This window comes from Natator depressus, chromosome 12 (assembly GCF_965152275.1).
Source record: "Natator depressus isolate rNatDep1 chromosome 12, rNatDep2.hap1, whole genome shotgun sequence".
NCBI classification, from domain to species: domain Eukaryota; kingdom Metazoa; phylum Chordata; order Testudines; family Cheloniidae; genus Natator; species Natator depressus.
This window is the reverse complement of record NC_134245.1, coordinates 19,275,947-19,299,695: the sequence shown is the minus strand read 5'-3', so window position 1 is coordinate 19,299,695 and position 23,749 is coordinate 19,275,947. Positions and strand designations below refer to the sequence as shown.

Genomic DNA, 23,749 nt, shown 5'->3' with positions numbered 1-23,749 from the left:
TTCCTATACTTTCAACAGTAAGAATACAATACACCAACGGAGGAAGAGGATGTTAGTACCTTCTAAAATGTAGATACACTCCTGGTTTGGTGGGTACAAATTAGGATAGTTTGGTGAAGCAAAATGGCCTCCATTGCTTGTCCGAACCCAGTTGTCACACTGTGTAGATGGTATGTGATTTACTCCAATATTCTGCCCACCTTTAAAAAGAAAAATCACACTTGTATACTACAACAAGAGACAAACAAAAACCATCCATTTGGAACAGTATATCTTAGGGTGTGGCACTAACTGTCAGAGGGAAGAAACAGCTGGTGCTACCTGCAGATCCTCTTATACTAGCCAGCTGTCCCTATTTAGCAAAGGGATTTTATTTCTGTAAAAAGCACATTATAGTTTAGCAGCATGGCAGATCCCACCCACTATTTTGGAATATCAAATCTGCATAGTTACTACTGAGGAATGGTAAGGAACCTGTGATAAGAGTTAGAATCTTGAGTACATTCTTCTTTTCAAGTCAGTCACTGTGGCATGCAATACTGCTATACTCCTTTACAATGAACTAAAATGCTACAGAAAAAACCCTCACTCAATATTACCACCCAGTTTTCTTTCACACTCATATGCAGGTTTGACCCATTGAAGTTAAAGAGCAAGGCTTAGCAGGACTGGACCCTTGATTTCTCTGTTCACATTACTGCTGTTGGCCTGATTCAGGATTGCACTCAAGCACACACTCTTGAATTAAGACCTTCATCTATAGTATGTGGTTCATTATAATATTTACAATGTTTAAAACAGTTATTGCTAAACGTGGCAGTGTTAATAATAAAACAAGTTGAATATTGCACTAGTGTCGAGAGCGTATGGCTACACTACGAAGTTAGGTTGATTTTACAGAAGTCAATTTTTAGAAATCGATTGAGTATGTCCACACTAAGCACATTAAGTCCGCGGAGTGCATCCTCACTACCATGGCTAGCATCAACTTACGGAGCAGTGCACTGTAGGTAGCTATCCCACAGTCTCTGCCGCCCATTGGAATTCTGGGTTAAGCTCCCAATGCCTGATGGGACAAAAACATCGTTGCAGGTGGTTTTGGGTACGTCATCAGTCGCCCCTCCCTCCATGAAAGCAACAGCAGACAATCGTTTCGTGCCTTTTTTCCGTGCAGACACCATACCATGGCAAGCATGGAGCCCGCTCAGCTCAACTCACCATCACCACTGCTGTTATGTCCTGGGTGCTGTTGTCAGCAGACGATGCAGTACAACTGCTAACCGTCATCATCCATCGCTTCCGCAGCAACTCTGCTCTCCTGCTCTTGTAAATGAACTCCGTCTCAATAGCAAATTTCTCCATGTTGTCGTCATCCACTGCAACTCTGCTCTCCTGGTGCCATGAATCCACCTCGCAGGTCCTCTTGTCGTTCTGTATAAATCTCTCTTCTTGTGGCATCTGTCGTCATCCACTGCTTCCGCTGCAACTCTGCTCTCCTGCAGACGCCATACCACGGAGCCCGCTCAGCTCACCGCTGCTGTTGTGAGCATTGTAAACACCTCGCGCATTATCCTGCAGTATATGCAGAACTGGGCTAAGAGATGCCAGCACAAGGACGATTTTGATGAGGACATGGACACAGACGTTCCTGAAAGCATGTGCTGTGGCAATTGGGACATTATGGTGGCAGTGGGGCAGGTTGATACAGTGGAATGCCAATTCTGGGCCTGGCAAACAAGTACAGACTGCTGGGACCGCATAGTGTTGAAGGTATGAGATGATTCACAGTGGCTGCAAAACTTTCGCATGTGTAAGGCCACTTTCCTGGAACTCTGAGTTGTTTTCCTTCACCCTGAAGCGCAGGAATACCAAGATGAGAGCTGCCCTGACAGTTGAGAAGCGAGTGGCGACAGCCCTGTGGAAACTTGCTACACCTGACTGCTACCAGTCAGTCGGGAATCAATTTGGAGTGGGCAAATCTACTGTGGGGGCTGCTGTGATCCAAGTAGCCAATGCAATTATTGACGTTCTGTTATCAAGGGTAGTGACTCTGGGAAATGTGCAGGTCACAGTGGATGGCTTTGCTGCAATGGGTTTCCCTAACTGTGGTGGGGCGATAGACGGAACGGATATCCCGATCTTGGCACCGGACCACCTTGCCAACCAGTATGTAAACTGCAAGGGGTACTTCTCAATGGTGCTGCAAGCACTGGCGGATCACAAGGGATGTTTCACAGACATCAGCGTGGGATGGCCGGGAAAGATGCATGACGCTGGCATCTTTAGGAACTCCGGGCTGTTTGAGCAGCTGCAAGAAGGGACTTACTTCCCAGACCAGAAAATTACCATTGGGGATGTTGAAATGCCAATAGTTATCCTTGGGGACCCAGCCTACCCCTTGCTCCCATGGCTCATGAAGCCGTACTAAGGCAGCCTGAACAGTAGTAAGGAGCAGTTCAACTATAGGCTGAGCAAGTGCAGAATGGTGGTAGACTATGCCTTTGGACGTTTAAAAGCTCGCTGGTGCTGTTTGCTGACTAGGTCAGACCTCAGTGCAACCAAACATTCCCATTGTTATTGCTGCTTGCTGTGAACTCCATAATATCTGTGAGAGTAAGGAGGAGACGTTTATGGCGGGGTGGGAGGTTGAGACAAATCGCCTGGTGTCCGATTTTGAGCAGCCAGACACCAGGGCTATTAGAAGAGCACAGCAAGGTGTGCTGTGCATGAGAGAGGCTTTGAAAACCAGTTTCATGACTGGCCGGGCTTTGGTGTGACAGTTGTGTGTTTTTCTCCTTGATGCTAATCTGCTCCCTTTGTTGATTTTAATTCCCTGCAAACCAACCACCCTCCCCCCTTCGAAATAAAGTAACTATTGTTTTGAAACCATGCATTCTTTATTAATTAAACAAAAAAAGGGAGATAACTGACAAGGTAGCCCAGGTGGGGGAGGAGGGAAGGACCAGGCCACATTGCTTATTGTAGCCACACTACAAATCAAACTGTTTTAATGACAGCCTTCTGTTGCTTGGGCCATCCCCTGGAGTGGAGTGGCTGGGTGCCCAGAGCCTCCCCCCACCACATTCTGGGACATCTGGGAGAGGAGGACATGGAACTTGAGGAGGAGGTCAGGCGGTTCTACAATGGATGCAGCGGGGGGTCCGTGCTCTTGTTGGCTTTCCTTCAGCTGCACCAGACGCTTTATTATGTCCGTTTGCTCCCCCATTAGCCTTAGCATCGCCTCCTGCCTCCGCTCTTCGCGCTCCTGCCTCTGCTCTTCGCGCTCACTTAATGCTTTCGTAGCCTCTAACACTGAATGCCTCCATGCATTCAGCTTTACCCTATCAGTGCAGGAGGACTGCATGAGCTTAGAAAACATGTCATTGTGAGTGCGGGTTTTTTTTTGCCTTCTAATCTGCGATAACCTCAGGGACGGAGATGATAGGGGGAGCCTAGAAACATTTGCACCTGGCGGAAGATAAAAAAGGAGAGTAAAATATAAGATGATACATTTCTGAGAACAAAGGGGAGACTCTTTCACGGTGAATCAAGCAATTCACAGCAGACAGCACGTGTTCTTTACGTACAAGGTTGCATTTTGCCTTTTATATTGAGCACCTGCTGGTATGGGGACACATCACACATGGCTGGGCCACAGAATTCAGTTTCCTTGCAGCCACGGTAAGGCAAAGGGTACATGGCGTTGGCTTCTTATGCATAACATGTGGGAATGGTTTCAAACTTCAGCGCCATCCTTTCCCATAGCAAGCATTGGGTTGGATTTCACATTTAAAAGGAGGGGCTGCGGTTTTCGGATGGATGTGCAGCACACACCTCCCCACACCCCACCGCATGGCTATTCTCCGGGATGATCCCTTTTAGCCAAGCGCAAACAGCCCAGCATGAACAGGGTCCTTTTACTGTTCCCTTACAAAAACTACAAAAAAATCACCCTATTTCAACCAGGTGACCATGAATGATATCGTTCTTCTAAAGCTAACAGAGAATGATATAGACTGAATGTTGCTTCAATGTGACCAAAACCCAGGACCATTTGCTGCCATGCTTTGTGCTGCAATGATTCCAGAATACTTTCAGAGTACCTGTACCTCCAGGAGAGCTTCATGGAGATGTCCCGGGAGGATTCCCGCTCCATCCCCGGACATGTGAACAGACTTTTTCAGTAGCCGTACTGGCCGCGAATGCATCCCAATTCTTCAGGGCAAATCAAACATTAAACACTATTGCTTTTAAACCCTGTACTGTAGTTACAAATGTGCACTCACCAGAGGTGACTTCTCTAGCTTTAGGGTCCGGGATCCCGCCTTCGGAGGGTATTGGCTCCAGGGTGATGAAAAGGTCCTGGCTGGCGGGGAGAATGGATTCACTGCTTGCCTGCTGTGCATTCTCCTCATCCACAAAATCCTCCTCCCTGTTGCATGATACTTCCCACTTGCAGGTGTCCACAGACAGTGGTGGGGTAGTGGTAGGGTCCCCTCCTAGAATGCCAGCAGCTGATCACAGAAGTGGCATGTATGGGGCTCTGACCTGGAGTGACTGTTTGCCTCCTTTGTCTTTTGGTAGGCTTGCCCGAGCTCCTTAACTTTCACACGGCACTGCTGTGTGTCCCTGTTGTAGCATCTCTCCACCATGCCCTGTGAGATTTTGGCAAATATATTTGCATTTCTTCTTTTTGATCGGAGTTCGACCTGCACAGATGCTTCTCCCCATACAGCAATCAGATCCAGTGTCTCCCTTTTGGTCCATGCTGGAGCTTGTTTGCGATTGTTGGGGGGACTACGTGGTCACCCATGCTGCGGAGTTTGCCACGCTGACCAAACAGGAAATGAAATTCAAAAGTTCCCAGGGCTTTTCCTGTGTACCTGGATAGTGCATCAGAGTTCAAAGTGCTGTCCAGAATGGTCATAATGCAGCACTCTGGGATAGCTCCCAGAGGCCAATACTATCGATTTGCGTCCGCACTACCCCAAATTCGACCTAGCAAGGTTGATTTTAGCACTACTCCCCTCACCGGGGAGAAGTACAGAAGTCGATTTTAAGAGCCCTTTAAGTCGACGGAATGGGGTTGTTTGTGTGGACGCATTCATTTTAAAATTGATCTAATGCGGCTAAATTCGACCTAACCCCGTAGTGTAGACCAGGCCTAGAAAACGATGATCCCTGCCCTGAGGTTAATTGGTTTGATAAATTAAGATACCATACCAGATCACTCCCTGGAGCTATGCACACAGAAGGGGCCCTCCAGGCATAGATGTCCCTGCCACCTCTCTACCATCTTAACACCATGGATATCCCTTGGTGGAGTTTAAGATCTGCATGCTTGGAAAGGGTAGGGCAGGACAACTGGGTTTCTGCTAGATCCTCCCATTCTCACAGGGGAAACAACCATAATGTACTTATGCAACTTTCCCTTATACACTGGAGAACTGGGCTTTTGAGGGGGATTCTATGGTGAAAGGAGTTCCTAGCAGCCTCTAGTGGGTCCCTCCAAAATAGATAAGAATCTTGGGAGAATTCTGGAGACTGAATTCTGCAGAAGAAGTCAAAAGAAATTCTGCAAGTGTCAACTCAGAGAAATTCTCTCTCTCTCCTATGCAGGTTATTCCAACCTAAGGGAGAAACTGGCTTGTAAAGCCATTTGCCTCTTCCCTACCCCCAAATGGGGACTATCTCCTAACATTTTGAGGGAATGCAGACATATTAAAAAAATTGGAAAGGCTTGCTGACATACACAGAAAATGGAGGGCTCTGTACTGTTTTGTTCTACTTATAAGGACTGAACTGATCTGGATATGAAAAAGATAGTTGGTTATTTGCAGTTAACTATTTTTTATTTGCATTAAGAGTTGTATTCATTTGGCAAAATGAAATGCAATAAATAAGGAAAAATATATATAAAAAACTGAAGTAAATCTTACAAAGTGAAATATCCTAATGAGAAAACATTTTGGATTTCCCGTATCTACCTAGCTTACTTTATTTACAATTACAAAAAACAAATTTCTTTTAAAGAAAATCTTGTCAATACTGTACCTTGTGTCTTCTGTGCCACAGCAATCCCTTCCACTACAAGTATTGTTATTAACAACACTGGTGAGAGAAACAGAACAAGACAGACATCAGTAATGAAAGCAGAAAGCAGAAGTCTTTTTCTGCAGCCCTTACTCAGGCAACACCTAAATGAATCCAAATCACGAGTCAAAATACACATACCGGTTTATTAAAAGCAAATCAGTTATTTTAATTCCTAGGAAACTTAGTGCTCGTGAAAAGTGCTGGATTTACAGTCCTGAAGATAGAGGACTTTAATCTACTTTTGAGACGAAGAAGCTACTCAACATTCAGGGCCCTAGGGATGTTCCATATAGAAGTAGAAATTGAAGCATCTGGTATTTTCTTTGACAAAATCGTATTTACAAGGAACATACAAAATCCTGCTCCTCTGAATGCAGGAGGAATCAAGGACACAAACCCCAAGCCTCTGTTGCCAATATCAGACCCAAAGTACTGTTTAGTTTTCCCAGGGTCCCTGTGCATACAGGTTAATGCTTGGCCTTCTTGCCTCTCTCTGTTCTAGTCTGTTCTCAGTTTGTGTTTTCTCAAACCCTTCCCCGCCACACACCCCTGCTATTCACAAAGCCCAGTGGCTATGGGCTAGTTTCTGGGCAGACTCTACTCTGGGTACGTCTGCATTATAAAGAAAAACCTATAGCACCAACTCTCAGAGCCCAGCGCAATTGACTTGGGCTTTGCTATTTTTTAGCCCCACAGCTATGTAGATGTTCCCACTCAGGTTGGCCCCTGGGCTCAGCCACCCATCACCATCAGCGGATTTCAGAGCCCAGGCTCCAGACCAAGTGGGAACATCGATATTGATATTTTTAGCCCTGCAGCTCAATTGACTCAGACTCCAAGGTTCAGTGCTCCAGGTTTGTTTGTTTTTTTGATGTGTACACATAGCCTAATATTGAACAGCATTGTGTTACTGTGTTTGGAGGACGGATTGCAATTATGCCACTATCAGGGCAGCCATTTCTGTCTAAACTAGCATTAATGATGCACAATACAGTGGTACAGAGTTTTACTCTGAATGGGTGCAATTGCTAGAGCTCGCAACATTTGTGCACCACTGCAAGCACTCATATATGCTAATTGTCACGGAGTGTGGGGGAGTCCAGGCCCTGCACCCCTCTTCCTGGGATTCACTGAGACTCTCAGCCAGCCAGTAAAACAGAAGGTTTATTGGACAACAGGAACACAGTCCAAAACAGAGCTTGTGGGTACACCCAGGACCCCTCAGTGAAGTTCTTCTGGGGGAGCAGGGAGCTTAGACCCCAGCCCTGGGGTTCCCTGTGTTCCTCCACCCAGCCCCAAACTGAAACTAAACCCACCGAGCAGGTTCCCTGCTGCAGCCTCCATCCACATTCCTGGGCAGAGGTGTCACCTCCCCCTCCCCCTCCTGGCTCAGGTGACAGGCTCTCAGGTCTCCCGTCCCCAGGGCACATTCCCAGGTCAACACTCTCCCCTCCCTGCTGCGTCACATCGTCACATCTCTCCCCCCTTCGAGACTGAACTGAGCGGGGTCACTGTGACCAGTGACCTGGGGAAGTTCGGGGCCCCCTCTCCGGGACAGCGCATCCGCTATCAGGTTGGCACTTCCCTTCACATGGACCACGTCCATGTCGTAATCCTGCAGGAGCAGGCTCCACCTCAGGAGCTTGGCGTTGGCTCCTTTCATCTGGTGCAGCCAGGTCAGGGGAGAGTGGTCGGTGTACACGGTGAAGTGTCGCCCGAAGAGATAGGGCTCTAGTTTCTTGAGGGCCCACACCATGGCCAGGCACTCCTTCTCGATGGCCGCGTAATGTTGCTCCCAGGGTAGCAACTTCTTGCTCAGGTACACGATGGGGTCTCTCTCCCCCTTTTCATCCTCCTGCATTAACACCGCCCCCAGTCCCGTGTCGGAGGCGTCGGTGAACACCACAAAGGGCTTGTCAAAGTCTGGGTTTGCTAGAACTGGGCCACTGACCAGAGCCTCCTTCAGCGCCCGGAAAGCCTCCTGGCACTGCTCGGTCCAGACCACCTTGTCTGGCTTCCCCTTCTTGCATAGCTCAGTGATGGGGGTGGCTATGGCGCTAAAGTGGGGCACAAATCTTCGGTAGTATCCTGCCATCCCAATAAAGGCTTGGACCTGCTTTTTGGTGTGGGGAGCGGGCCAGTCTCTGATCACCTCCACCTTGGCCGGTTCCGGCTTTAGGCGGCCGCTCCCCACCTGATGGCCCAGGTAAGATACTTCAGCCATCCCCACCTTGCACTTCTCCGCTTTGACAGTCAGCCCAGCCCCCTGGAGTCGGTCCAGCACTTGTCTAACCTGGGACACGTGGTCCTCCCAGGTCTGGCTAAAGACACAGATGTCGTCAATATACGCCACGGCAAAACTCTCCATCCCCCTCAGGAGCTGGTCCACCAGGCGCTGGAAGGTGGCCGGCGCTCCCTTGAGGCCGAAAGGCAGGGTCAGAAACTCATAGAGCCCCAGAGGGGTGATAAAGGCCGATTTCAGCCGGGCATCTGCATCCAGCGGCACTTGCCAGTAGCCCTTTGTAAGGTCCATGGTGGTAAGGTACCGAGCTCCTCCCAGCTTGTCTAGGAGCTCGTCCGGCCTGGGCATGGGGTAGGCATCCGATACAGTGATGGCATTGAGCTTCCGATAGTCCACACAGAACCGGACTGACCCATCCTTTTTGGGGACCAGCACCACCGGCGAGGCCCAAGGGCTGACCGATGGCTGGATCACCCCCAAAGCCAGCATGTCCCGGACCTCTCTTTCCAGGTCCTGAGCAGTTTTCCCTGTGACTCGGAAGGGGGAGCATCTTATCGGCGGGTGCGACCCTGTCTGCACCCGGTGGACAGTCAGATTAGTGCGTCCAGGCTGGTTGGAAAACAGCTGTCGGTACAGATGCAGCACCCCCCTGACCTCAGCTTGCTGGGCAGGGGTGAGCTGATCCGAGAGGGGGATTGTTTCCAGGGGGGAACCAGCTCTGGTCCCAGGGAATAGATCTACTAAAGGGTCATCTCCCTGCTCCTCCCACTGACCACACACAGCTAACACCACATTCCCCCTGGCATAATATGGCTTCATCATATTCACATGGTACACCCGGCGGTGGTGGGCCTGGTTCGACAGCTCCACCACATAGTTTACCTCATTGAGCTGCTTGACGACCTTGAACGGGCCCTCCCAGGCGGCCTGTAGTTTGTTCTTTCTCACGGGGATGAGAACCATCACCTGATCCCCGGTGGCGTAGGCACGGGCCCGCGCCGTGCGGTCATACCAGACCTTCTGCTTCCTCTGGGCTCTGGCCAGATTCTCCCTGGCCAGGCCCATGAGTTCAGCCAGTCTCTCTCGGAAGGTCAGGACATACTCCACCACTGACTCTCCATCGGGAGTGGCCTTCCCCTCCCACTCGTCTCTCATCAGGTCCAGGGGGCCCCTCACCCTCCTTCCATATAACAGTTCGAAAGGCGAAAATCCGGTAGACTCCTGGGGCACCTCCCTGTACGCGAACAGCAGGTGAGGTAAGTACTTGTCCCAATCCTGCGGGTGCTGGTTCATAAAGGTTTTCAGCATCATCTTTAGCGTCCCGTTAAACCTCTCCACCAGCCCATTGGACTGGGGGTGATACGCTGAGGCCCAGTCATGCCGGACCCCACATTTCTCCCACAAGCACCGGAGCAGGGCCGACATGAAGTTGGAGCCTTGGTCTGTCAAGACTTCCCTGGGGAACCCCACTCGGCTGAAAATGGTCAGGAGCGCATCTGCCACGGTGTCTGCTTCAATGGAAGCTAAGGGCACTGCCTCGGGGTAGCGGGTGGCGAAATCTACCACCACCAGAATGTATTTCTTCCCCGACCGGGTCGTCTTGCTGAGAGGCCCCACGATGTCCATGGCCACCTTCTGGAAAGGCTCCTCTATGATGGGCAAAGGTCTCAACGCCGCTTTCCCCTTGTCCCGGGCCTTCCCCACCCTCTGACAGGGGTCACAGGATCGGCAATACTGCCGGACGGTGGTAAAGACCCCGGGCCAGTAAAAGTTCTGTAGCAACCTCTGCCGGGTGCGCCGGATTCCCTGGTGCCCTGCGAGGGGGATGTCATGGGCCAGGGACAGGAGCTTGCGGCGGTACTTCTGGGGGACCACCAGCTGCCTCCTGATCCCACAGGACTCCCCTTCCCCTGGGGGAGCCCATTCTCGGTACAGGAACCCCTTCTCCCACAGGAACCTCTCCTGGCAGCCTCTCCTCATGGTCCGTCCCTCACTGAGGTCGGCCAGGTCCCTGAGCTTCTGCAAGGAGGGATCTTTCCTCAACTCGGCCTGGAACTCAGCGGCTGGGGAAGGGATGGGGCCCGGTTCCCCCTCCGTGGCCAGGTCTGAGGCCGCAGCCTCTCTGAGCCGTGCCCCTCGGCGCTCCCTCCCCACCCGAGTAGGGTCTCGCGCCTCCAGTGTGGTACCCTCCCCAGGGTCAGGTCGCAGTGCCCCTCGCCGGCTCTGGCTACGGGTCACAACCAGGGCGGTCTGGGGGTCGCTTGGCCAGTCCTCTAGGTCTCCCCCCATCAAAACTTCAGTGGGCAAATGGTGGTGTACCCCCACATCCTTGGGGCCCTCCTTGGTCCCCCATTTCAGGTGTACCCTTGCCACGGGCACCTTAAATGGGGTCCCGCCCACCCCCGTCAGGGTCAGGTAGGTGTTGGGCACCACCCGATCTGGGGCCACCACCTCGGGCCGGGCCAGCGTCACCTCCGCGCCCGTATCCCAGTATCCATTGACCTTCCTCCCATCCACCTCCAGGGGAACAAGGCACTCTCTCCGGAGGGACAGCCCCGCACCCACCCTGTAAACCGAGCACCCTGAGTCCAGAGCCTCCAGCCCTCTGGCGGGGCTGGCTGGGGGTACTCTTCCCTCCTGAGCAGGTGGCAAACTGGTAGCCCCCCTTTCCTGGGTTGCCTGCCCCTCGTCCAGCTGAGTCCCTACCCAGTTAACCCTGGGTAGGTTGGGTCTGCTCAGTTTGTCCCTGAGCCCGGGGCACTGGGCCCGTACGTGGCCTCTCTGGCCACAGTGATAGCAGCTCAGGTCACGTTGGTCCCCTCGAACGGGTCGGAGGGGCCCGACACCAGGCGTTCCCCTTTGGAGGGGGTTCTCCCTATTTCCCCGCTGGGAGGCCCCATGGTGACTCTCTCTCTGCATCGGGGGGGGGCCTGTTCTTTTGGGACTCCTCCCGGCTACCCCCTGACCGACTGTTCACAAACTCGTCGGCCAGCTGCCCTGCATGCTGGGGGTTCGCGAGCTTTTTGTCCACCAGCCACAGCCTCAGGTCGGAAGGGCACTGTTCATACAGGTGCTCCAGTACAAACAGGTCAAGCAGGTCCTCTTTAGTTTGGGCCCCCGCTGTCCACTTGTGGGCATATCCCTGCATCCTGTTGACCAGTTGTAGGTAGGTGACCTCAGGCGTTTTACGCTGACTCCGGAACCTTCTCCGGTACATCTCGGGGGTCAGCCCAAACTCACGGAGCAGGGCCTGTTTGAACAGTCCATAGTCCCCTGCCTCTGCCCCTGTCATCCGGCTGTAGACCTCCACGGCTTTGGGGTCCAGTAAGGCGGTGAGGGACTGGAGCCTGTCTGCAGGGTCAACCCTGTGCAGCTCGCAGGCATTCTCAAAGGCCGTCAGGAAGCTATCTATGTCCTCCCCCTCCTTCCGCTGGGCCAAGAAGCACTTATCAAAGCTCCTTGCAGTCTTGGGTCCCCCCTCACTCACCGCAGCCGGGGCCCCACTGCTCCTCAGCCTGGCCAGCTCCAGTTCATGCTGTCTTTGTTTCTCCTTCTCCTGCTGCTCATGTTGACGTTCCCTCTCCTTCTCCTGACGCTCCCTCTCCTTCTCCTCCTGCTCATGTTGACGCTGTTTCTCCTTCTCCTCCTGCTCATGTTGACGCTGTTTCTCCTCATGTTGACGTTGTTTTTCATGATTCTCCAGCTCCCTCATTTTCCTCTCCCTCTCCCATTCCAGCCGCATCCGCTCCAGGGATGGGGAGCTCCGCTGGGAGGATCCCCTGCTGGCTGCTGGGGTCAGGGGGCCCTCGGTATTCGCTGGGCTTCCCACAACCCCTCCCCCAGGCATAGGTAGGAAGGGTCTCGGGGTGTCCTGGGCAGCAGTCTGACCCCTCCCAGCCTGGTCAGGCCCCAGGGCCCACGCTGCGTCCGCCGGGCGGCTTCCCTCAGGGACAGGGATCGGGTCATCCAAGCGATCCCTCTCCTCCAGCTGGGCAATCAGCTGTTCCTTGGTGGACCTCCTGACGCGCAGCCCCCTCTGCCTGCACAGCTCCACCAGGTCGCTCTTAAGGCGTTTAGCGTACATCTCCCGGCTGGCCACTCGCAGGCCGGGCAGCTGTCCACGGTTTCCAGGAAAAGCCCCTAGTGTGCCAGTCCTTCTTGAGGTCACCACCTCTTTGCCAGGGTCGAGCTGCAGACTCCTCCGCCCCTGGGACCGCTCGCTGCAATCCCCCGGGGGACCCTGTTACTGCAAAAGTCCTTCTCTCTGGTCACAGACTCCCAGGGGTTAACCGCCCCCTGAAACCGTCTCTCTCTGAATCTTCAGCACGCCTGGTCCCCGTCAATCCCCCTTTGTTTTACTGTTCCCCAGTCACTTACTGCAGGAAGCGCCGTTCACGGGGTGCAGTAGATCCCACCGCTGCCACCAGTTGTCACGGAGTGTGGGGGAGTCCAGGCCCTGCACCCCTCTTCCTGGGGTTCACTGAGACTCTCAGCCAGCCAGTAAAACAGAAGGTTTATTGGACAACAGGAACACAGTCCAAAACAGAGCTTGTGGGTACACCCAGGACCCCTCAGTGAAGTCCTTCTGGGGGAGCAGGGAGCTTAGACCCCAGCCCTGGGGTTCCCTGTGTTCCTCCACCCAGCCCCAAACTGAAACTAAACCCACCGAGCAGGTTCCCTGCTGCAGCCTCCATCCACATTCCTGGGCAGAGGTGTCACCTCCCCCTCCCCCTCCTGGCTCAGGTGACAGGCTCTCAGGTCTCCCGTCCCCAGGGCACATTCCCAGGTCAACACTCTCCCCTCCCTGCTGCGTCACATCGTCACACTAATAAGTTGTGATACTAGTGTGGCAGATGCTTGCACCATTAGCCTTTTCAAGTATAGGCTTGTTCCATGTTCTCTATTTGTATAGCCCCCCCAAATACAACTGTCAGATGAGGTCACCTTTGCTCCTCAAATTGCTTGTCTGTGGTCTTTAGGCTTTTCCCATGCATCATGTGAGTTGCAGCATGAGCATCAACAGCACCTATGGAGAAAGGATTCTAATCCAGGTCTCCGAGTGAGGCCTGAATGGGGCTTTGGCCTCAGAGTGGGGGAGGTCTGGAGTTTAAGGATAGTTTACCTTACCTGGGATAACTCAAGAGTGGAATATTCCTAAACATATTCATAGGCCACAAGAAGTAAAAGTAAAGTAAAACCAAGCATATTAGAAAAAGTGATGGGAAAATATTCCAACCAACCACATTTAAAAAAAAGCAGAATCATCTTTGGGCATGTATACACTAGAAATTTTTGCCACCGCAAATTACATCAGCTTAAAGTTGCTGCAATTAGTATACCACTTGTGCATGTGCATACTTAACTCCTTGTGTCAGCGCTGTGTGTACTCACCAGGAGCGCTTGTGTTGATGAACAGTGGATACATATCAGCGCACTGTCTTCTGGGAAATGTTGGCAAATGCATGGTGGGGCAGAAACGAGTCACACGGATGACTGGGAGCAAGGGGTCAGTTTCCCAGCATGCAACTTTCACTATCCCAAAATGTCATCTATATCCATGATATTTTCCCCCTTTTAAAAAAAATCCCAAACACTTGTGTGACCATTCTTGCTATTTGCCATCTACGACCGACGCGTAGAGTCCGCACAGCTCTGCATTAATGTCACGAGCGTTGCAAGCACAAGATGCATGATCCTCTAGTATTGGCAGAGCTGCAACAACAACAGAATTGGGGGGGAACATGACAATTTCATGGAGGGCAGATGGCTGTGGGACATAGGGAGAACCAATTCAAGGTGGTTGTTGGTGTTTCTGGAGCAACCGCAGGTGGTAGAGTGCTGCTTATGGGCCCAAGAAGCAAGCATTGACTGGTGGAATTGCATCATAATACAGGTTTTGGATGATGAGCAATGGCTGCAGAACTTTCTGATGTGTAAAGCTACATTCCTGGATGCATGTGCCAAGCTCACTCCAGCCCTCCCGCACAAAGACACCAGAATGAGAGCAGCACTGACACTGGAGAAGTGACTGAAAATCCCACTGTTGAAACTCGCAACACTGAATTGCTACCAGTCAGTGGGAAACCATTTTGGAGTTGGAAAATCCACATGGGGGTCAGTGTCATGCAAGCGTGCAGAGCCAGAATTCATCTCCTGCTACATAGGATTGAGATTCTCAGCAAAAGTGCAGGACATAGGGGATGGATTTGCAGCAGTGGAGTTCCTGAATTGAATTAGATGGCACTCATATCCCTATTTTGGCACCACACTACCTTGCCACAGGGTGCCATCAACAGAAAGGGCTACTTTTCTATGGTTATGCAAGCATTGGTGGATCACCAGGGATGCTTCACCAGCATCAATATGGGTTGGTCAGGGATGGTGTATGACGCTCACATGTTTAAGAACATAGGACTGTTCAGAAAGCTACCACCAGGGACTTGCTTTCCCAACCAGTGGATTATACCACTGGCGATGTTGAAATGCTAATAGCAAACCTGGGGGAGCCAACCTACTCCTTGGTGCCCTGGCTCATGAAGCAGTACACCAGCCACCTTGACAGCAACAAGTAAAGATTTAACTCTGGCTCAGCAAGTGCAGAATGACAGTTGAATGCACTTTCAGTAGACTGAAGAAATGCTTGCATTGTTTAAGATTGATTCTCAGTGGAAAAAAAACACATCCCAATGGTTATAGCTGCCTGCTGTGTCCTGCATGATATCTGTGAAGCAAAGGGAGAAAGTGCCACCTCAGTGGAAGTGGAATGGCTGTCTGCTGAGTTTGAGCAGCCAGATACAAGGGCTACTAGAATAGCTATATTTGGTTGGGGAGTCTTTGAAAGAGCCCTTTAACAGTAAGCTACAATAATTCATTGTAGTGTATTGTGCTCTACTTGTCCCTGCGGTTTGATGACTGGTTAGGAATTGTGTGGTTCATGGGGCAGATCTGTGAATATAACAGTATCAAGGCACCTATTAATTTTTTATGGTGTACATTTATGATGGTATTTGTTACTGATCCTATGAGTTGTGTCACACTCGACAATAATTAGAGCATTCTTTCAGTACTGGTAGGCATTCTGCAGCATATGTTGGGAATGAATAAAGATTAATTCTTCTCCAAACAATAGAATTTTATTGAGTAACAAAAACACTGCAAAAAAAATTCTGAGCAAGTTAAAAGCAAATACATTAAAACTTAATAAATGTATGGAACAGAGGTAAAGAAGGTGAAGGAACATTCATGTCCATTTTAGATACACACACTGATCTGTGAGATCCATGGCTGCAGTATGTGAAGTCAGTATAGTCACAACAGAAAGTGAAAGTTAAGATTTAGAACTCCATTCCCTTACTCCCTAAAGTTTTAAATTAGACATGCTTATTGACACTTCTATGACTGTAGGGCAACGGTACTGAATACTGGCACCATTTTCCACGGGCGGTAGAAATTTTAGCTGATACCTTACTCGACAGTGACAAAGGCACAGAGAGCACAGCTGCTACTGGCTTCCAGAAGGCACCTGGTTCCATATGTTGCTAGCCCGTTTACTGCAATGTTGCCCAAAGTTATCTCCCACTGGCATGGGAAAGCATCCTACTGAGGAGAGAGAATAAGGTAGCCATCCTTAGAAGCCTAAGGGAGAGGATTGCAGAGTACCTCCATGAAAGTTTCATCGAGATCTCTCAGGAGGATTTGAGACACCCCTGCATACATAGACAGCTCCGCATGGCCCTCCCCTCTAACTGTACAGGGGACTGAGAAGCAGATAAAAACCTCTACCTCTCTTTGTTTTGGTGCTACCTCTTCTAGTAGGAGTAAATTAATGAAAAGTCGATAGCTGTGTCCTGTTAAGTTGGGGGTGTCATCAGCATAGGTGCCAACTCTGTGGGTGCTCTGCACCCACCACCAGCCAAGCTCCCCTCCCCTACTTCCTCCTCTCCCTCCGCCTGAGTGCCACATCCCCACTCCTCCGCCTACCTCCCAGCATTTCCCGGCCGCTGCCAAACAGCTTCGGGGTGGGGTGGGGAGAAGGAGCGGGAACGTGGCGTGCTCAGGGGAGGCGGTGGGAAGAGGCGGGGCTGGGGGCTGGCATGGTCAGCTGGGCAGTTTTGTGCAACCATGGAGGGCTTCTAAGATGTGCTCTCCAACTTGGGCAATCCGGAAAAGGCATTTTAAAAATTCACAGGGTTTTAAAGGGTGGAAGGAAGGGCTTCCTCTATCCGTGACCTCTCAGCAGCAGAGTTCACAATTGTGACCAGAGCAGTCAGAGTCAAGCATTGTGGGACAGCTGCTGGAGGACTGTTAGGGTCAACATAGGTAATACAGAGTCTACCCTCGCACTGCATCAACCTCAGTACATCAACCATGGCTCAATGCCGCTTGAAGAGGTGGTGTTACTGTGTTGCCGTAATGCGGCACTTACATCAGTGGGAGACAAATTTAGGTATACGCGTGTGCAAAACTAGGTTGACGCAAGGCAGCTTATGTCAAACTAACTTTGTAGCACAGACCAGGCCTCAGTCCTAACCCTGTGTAGTAGCTCAGCCAGCCGAGGCATAATCTCGCCATTCCAGAACAATGAATTGCATTTACTCAGAGGTTTGTCATCTTTCATGAGGCTCTCCCCACCACCCTCCTGTCAACATACCAGCAGCTCAGTGGCTCACACTGAATCAGCCTCCCCCCCCCCCATGATTTCCCCCACATTGTTTTCTACACAGCTGCCAGTTGTAAGCTTTGAACTCTTAGACATGGTCAAAGTGGGTTTGCATTGGCATGTGAGCTAGGAGGTCATAGATCATATTCACAGAGATACCAGCTGAATGTTAGCAATGTAATCTGTCCCCAAAGCCTGATTATAGGTTCTGACTTTATTCAGGGTTATATGCATCTCTGCTCTCCATCTCCTATCACTTCCCATAATAATTTACCTATACAGGTACCTGCCTTTCCTCACAGACAACAGTTTTTCCCCCTGCTGGGCTGGATCATTACTGTGTAGCCTTTTGTGTCCCAACTGATTTATGAATCTTTCAAACGAGGGTACCATTCCTAGAGGCATCTCTGCCTCCCCTGGATTAATTCAGTCAATAGGACAGACTTGTCCATAGCCTCCAAATCCCCATGTGTACAGTGATTCCATATTTTCATTAATACTAATCTATAACAAATATAATTTCCCAACAGACGGTATCCCATATGTTACAGATGCTAACAGCCCTTGATCACAACTCATCTGCCTTGGACTTGGAAAAGGCATTGTAGAGAAGAAAGTCTATAGCCCATTATTGGTCCCGAGAGCCAAGTTTTTCCACTAGTTAATTATTTAAAAAAAATTAAACTCTCACACAAAAAAAAGCTATATTTTTGACATCTTAGCTTTCAGAGTCTACGTTGTCGATCTAATGGTATTTACTATCTCTTGTACAGGACAAACTCCATTCTGTTTTCATATCGTTTGGGTCTTTTTTTTTTTATATCTTTTTAAATTGTGAAACTCAAGGACATGTAAATGTTCTACAGAGAGACTAATGATAATGCATATTTTTGTTCCAGATATATATTTGAACTCTAACCTGTTACAATTTTTCTCCACAAAGCAGCTTGATAGCTGCTATAAAATTATCTTGATTTTGATAATTTCTCTCCTATATTGTCTATAGGAACAGGAGTGCTAAACTGAACTTGGCTTGTATCTCTGTATTGGGTGTAGTTCCACAATTCCATGTTAATAATATATCCATGCTGTGCTACTGAATTTATGGTCTCCTCTAAAAGATGCAGCATGTCTGAGCTTCTGCTGGGTAAGGATGCAGCAATCTCAGAGAAATCAATTTTACCCCAGTTTTTATAGCTTTGTACTTCTTCCTACAACGCAAAAATTGGACAGAGTTTTTTCAAACAGAATGAATCACATATCATTAGAAAAATAGAGACTTTTCATAATGTAATTCAGTATTTCAGAGAGCCAGTTTCTCTCTATTTAGGTACAGATATCTACTATGGCTGTCACTTTTATTATATGCCTTTCCCCCAGCCTTTAAAAAAAATCAGTGGGTGTCAATGTTTATTTCAGTGGTACTTGCTCAGTGTCTCACTTGCATTCTGAATGAAGACAAAACTAGGCTCTATATTTCAGTGCCACTATCCAGCGATTTCCCTTCTTTAGAGGGTGCTGTTACAGAAACAAACCTCCTGGAGGATTTAAAAAATTTGATTGGTTTTCACTACAGCTCATGCTGATTCTATAAATAGTTGACAGCTCTGTGTGCACGTGCGTGTAAGAGAACAGGGCACATATTCTGCAGAACAGCATGAATAAGTAGCAAATAAGCAGGCAATTACAGCAGAAAAGTGGGTTAGACCAGCGGTTTTCAAACTTTTTGAGCAGAGCCCTCTCTTTGAGTTACAATTTTTGGTTGTGCCCTCCCTCAACCCAGACAAAACAGACCCACAGCCAGGATGGCCCATGAAGGTGAATGCGGGGTGGACGTGGCACTCCCTCCCCAAGCCCCACAGAATATTCCTCTGTGCCCCCCTAAAGGGGTGCTGGGTTACATAGACATTTGCTTGCATTTACTTCATATAGGGCCACACTCCCCCTTTCCATTCATTCCTTATCCCTCCCTATCTTTCTTTCTTACCTTCTTCCTCTTTACCCTTATTCCTTTCATCTCTTGCTATCAGGGACTCTCAGTCCTTTCAGATGTTTACAACGCATCCTTTCACTGTTCTTCCTACCTCTGGTAATTATATAAGGGAGAAGGAGCCTCAGAGATGGAACCACATCAGCAGCGGTGAAGACCCAGTTCTCTCAGGCAGCAGTTCTCAACTGCGGGTCCGCAGCCCCCGGGGGTCCGCAAACTGGTTTCAGGGGGTCTGTGAAGCAGGGTCAGTGTTAGACTGGCTGGGGCCCCAGGCAGAAGCCCCGAGGCCCTCCCCCCAACCTGCAGGACAGAAGCCCCAAGCTAGAGAAAATCCAAGCTCCTGTTGGAAGGGGCATTAGTGAGGTAGATCGTTCTGAACTAGTCTCCCAGTATGGCATTTAGGGCTCAGAGCCACCATTTGGAGAAGATCTAAAGAGGTCCTCACTACTTGCATTAAAGGTCTCATGCCATCTTCCAAAAACAAGGCAGTTAAATTCCAGTTTATCAAAGATAACAGAATTAAGTCATTACACTGTATCTGACTGAAGTGCCCTGCTTTTATAATAGGACACAGTATTATTCTTTCCTTCCTTTTTTAATCTATTATGTAGAGTTGCTCTGCACCAGAAAGAGCTGCATTTCAGTGGGAGTGCAAAATGAATTCATTATAGTATATAACCCCAAATTCCACTCTGATGCACACTGTACAAGGGAGTAACTGTCTACAAATACTGGGTGTATGTGGCTAGTGCATATGATTAGTTTCTCCACACCAATTCAAGACCACATTGTACAGATCTCAAGGATTTGGTTTTTTAGACCGTCATGGTTGGTTGTGGGACACCTATTAGAAGAAAGTAGGGGATGGGAGGCAGCTGCTGTAGGGGATGCTCCCCTGATAACCCTACAAATCTTTAGTTAGTAAAGATCAGAAAAGTTAATGCTACTTTGAAACAGCATCAATTCTGCTCCATGATGTGTAAAACCCAAGAGGCTGCTGGGGAACCACTGGCAGTATCGCTATTGAGCCAGCCACACTTCCAGTGGGGAAGAGATGACTGCAAAGGCACTTCCATTGTACATGGATCTGGCATTTTCTGCAAATCCCAGTTCCCTGGTTGTGAAAGGCCATGTTGCCTGCTCATTCGACAGCAGGAGTCACACCATTACCAAAGGAGAAGACAAGTAATAGATCTCACACATTAAAAAAAAAAAAGAGGGCTGTGAGCTTTTGTTTTCCTATCACTACTTTTTCTTTTTTCTCTCCCTCCTGAATTTGCATGGAATCATTTAGCCACTATAGCTTTGGGATTCTTCAGCAGAGAAGGCATTATGATATATATTTTTATTCATTACTACTACTCACGTTTTTTAACACACCTGTGTTGTGTTATCAACATATTCATCTGAAATAAATTTTAAAAATGCATTGTTGGGGGGGAGGGGAATGGCTTCTTTGTTGGCATTTTGTTGAATCATTTTAGAGAATGTACAAGAGATGAAAAATAAAATATTTGTTTCTTTATTGAAGTACAGAGAGTTAAAGTCACAAGCAGCTGGCATCTTTGTATATTAAAAATAAAAAAGTAAGTAACTCAGTTTTGCTCTAAAATAGATTGCAAGAACAAACTGAGTACTGAAGTACAGTGCTTAAAGAGATATGAGTGCATTGGGCACTTGATTTGACATATGCCTGTTCCTATCTGGTGAGAAGCATCCTCCTGATTCTACAGGCACAGCTCCGCACTCCCATCTGCTGCATGGCATATCTCACCTCTGCGTTTACTGTGTGCTCTGGGGATTTGCACATACAGAGCCAGCAAAGAGCAGAGATGAGAATCTGCCATGTGGCTCTGAGAGCAGAATCTTACATCAATAATGTCAATGTGGAATCTGCACATGCAGGGAAATCTGAATATCAATCTTGAGAGCAGCCATGCAGACCTGAGAAACAGTATGGAAAAATTCTATTTTTAAAAGAAACACTTTGTCACTTAAAGAATATTCTATCTAGTGGTAGTCAGGATCCTAGGGATAAGAGTGATGCAGACACTGCTTACTGAAGGGTTCACTGTTTTATCTCCATGCTAGACCTTCTGTGCCAGGAAGTACCAGATATACATATAGCCCAGACACAGTAATTGGTGACACACAGGTCATAGATGTTACAGAGAGCCTTGCCAGGAGGTTTACTACTCTCTGACAGATACAGCAAAGAATAGCACATGCTTGATCCTAATGGAAACCACTTCTCCCCCTTTGGGAGCAAAGCTTTTGCATATACATAAATCTAGCTAATTTGGTCTGTGAAACTAACATTAATCCTAGCACGCTGTAACTGCTAAGAGGGCTACCATAGCACACACATCCATTGATTTTTCTATCTATGTCCAACATTAATTTTAGCTGTTAACGTAGTGGGGGCATTTACTGTACACAATATCCCTTCTCCTTCCCTCCTCTTCTCCTTGTAGTAGCTCCTAGAAGCCCTAACCACCATTCGTCCCATGGTGCTACGCACTGTACAGATACCCAGTAAGACAGTCCCTACCATCTAAATAGACAAGAGTCCAGGGGAAGGTAAACAGACACACTGTGGAGTTTGATGAACAGATATCCTGAACACGGGGTCATCTCTTTTCCTTTCAGAAAGTTGGTCTGTGCACAAATGGCCTGCTTCATGCTGTGTCTAGCTCAGGAAACAGACAAGTGGTAACATCTGGGTCAGTAAGAATTCCCAGTCTACTGCCTCATGATTACATTGATTCTTGTGGTTTACCTAATGCACAGTTTCCCCATTTTCTTGTGGTCTCACAACATATTGCAAGCTGTTGAATGAGTAGGCATCAGAGCGGGTGACTAGAGTTTACCCCATGAGTAAGTAGCTCTAGAGGTTTATATTGGTTTTCTATGTTGCACAGCTCTATGTGGCAAGGGAATGACAGAATATGGTAGTAGTTGAGCAGGTGTGAACCAGGGGAAGATAAGACTTTGCTGGTTTGTCAGTCACCTCTGCCTAGAGCAGGGGTGGGCAAAATATGGCACACAGGCTGGATCCGGACCATCTAACATTTCTGTCCAACCCGCCAGGCTCTTTGGCTGCCCCCTCACGATCTTCAGCGCAGCAGGGAGCTCAGGCAGGTTGCCTGAATGCCATGGCCCCAATGGGAGTGTGAGGATGGTGCTGAGGGCAGCGCACAGAGCTGCCTTCCTCCCACCACCAGGGGTGCACAGAGACATGCCAGCAGCAGCTGGCCACTTCTGGGAGTGGCCTGGGGCCATGGCAGGCAGGCAGGCAGCCTGCCTGAGCCCTGTTGTGCTGCCAGCCAGGAACCACCTGTGGTAAGTGCCTCCTGGCCAGAGCCTGCTCCTCGCACCCTCTCCCGCATCCCCAACACCCTGCCCCAGGTCAGAACCCCCTCCTGCACCTAAACTCCCTCCCAGATCCCACACCCTCACCTGCACCCTAACACTCTGTACCAGCCCAGAGCTCCCTCCTGCACCCAAACTCCCTCCCAGATCCCGCACCCCTCCATTAATATAGTGGCAATGTGCGGCCCATGATGACTTACCAAAATTCATGGAGTGGCCCCCGTGCAAAAATTATTGCCCACCCCTTGCCTAGAGTTAATCAAGTTTTCAGACTTTTTTTTTTAATTTTATTTTGCACTACAAAAGCCTTATATCAAAAGTGAGCTTCATGAGCTTGGAAAGCTACTAGCACCTTCCCAAAATGCCAACTTTGGCAAGAATAAGGCATGCCAGTGAGATGTTTGAATGTACCCAGAGTTTTGTACATACATGTCACTCCAGCTGTTTCCAGGACAATTCCTCTCAAGACTGCTAGAGAGGCAAGTGGGAGCTCACTGAAAGCAAGTTAACTGGTTTCAGGGAGTAAATACAGTTCTCCCAACCTCCTTTACTCAAAACCAGTGGCAGATCAAGCCATGCCTGAATGGATAGACTAATCCACATTTCTAATGGTCACCTTCAGTTTTCCTCAAGAGGGACAGCAAAATTTCTTATTCCCTCCTCCCCCAGAAATACACAAGCAACTGTAGGGTGCCTTGTTGTTTCAGTCAATGCAGTCCTGTTTACCCTTGACACATCCACAAGCATATCCTCTGTTGGAAGAAGAAAAACGTTCAGCTTCCAAACATGGGCTTTACTTTGTGAATGCATTTTTGTTCATTGTTTCTTCAGGCTGCCTGTGGCAGTGGGCTGCTCGGAAGGCTGCATATACATGATGTGCTGGCAAGGGGCCCCCAGAAAATTACTTGTTAAAATTCCGTCATCAAATTAAAGGGATGTCAGGGTGGTTTCCTTGCTGTTGATAGAGTTTACCTGCTCTCTGGCTATTGCTAGAAAGGACTTATTCCTGGGATTCCTAAAAATACTTCTGAAGAGCATGTGTTTGATTTACCATATAAAGCAGGAATAGAACAGATTAAATACTGACATTTGGTACAAAGACTAACAGCGGCTTGGAGAAAGACATCTTTCTGTTCCCTCCTATTTGCATCCTCAGACTTTTTCCTTTACTATCAGTATAGTCAGTATATTTTTCAGGAAGGGGAATATGCCCAACACATTTCCAGCAAAGTCCACATGAATAAATTTGTTGGGCAATTGCTGTTGCCTCACATCTTGTTTGAGAACACGAGTTTGTCTAAATGGAAAAACGAATGATTTTTCCCAGTTCCTAACTCCTGCTCTCCATGAGCAGACACTGGTCCTGGTTATTATCATAGGCAAAGGAGGG

The 23,749-nt window shown here is 49.0% G+C and overlaps 1 protein-coding gene across 2 annotated transcripts in view; it reads right to left on the bottom strand.

Moving 5' to 3' along the window:
* NETO2 (neuropilin and tolloid like 2) overlaps nucleotides 1-23,749 on the bottom strand; it is a 62,818-nt gene that overhangs the window by 33,663 nt on the left and 5,406 nt on the right. For both annotated transcript variants that reach the window (XM_074968664.1, XM_074968665.1), the window contains exons 2-3: nucleotides 6,055-6,111; nucleotides 60-200 (exon numbers count right to left, since the gene is read on the bottom strand). In XM_074968664.1, coding sequence (XP_074824765.1) covers nucleotides 60-200; nucleotides 6,055-6,111 — 198 coding nt within the window. The remainder of the gene's footprint in view (nucleotides 1-59; nucleotides 201-6,054; nucleotides 6,112-23,749) is intronic.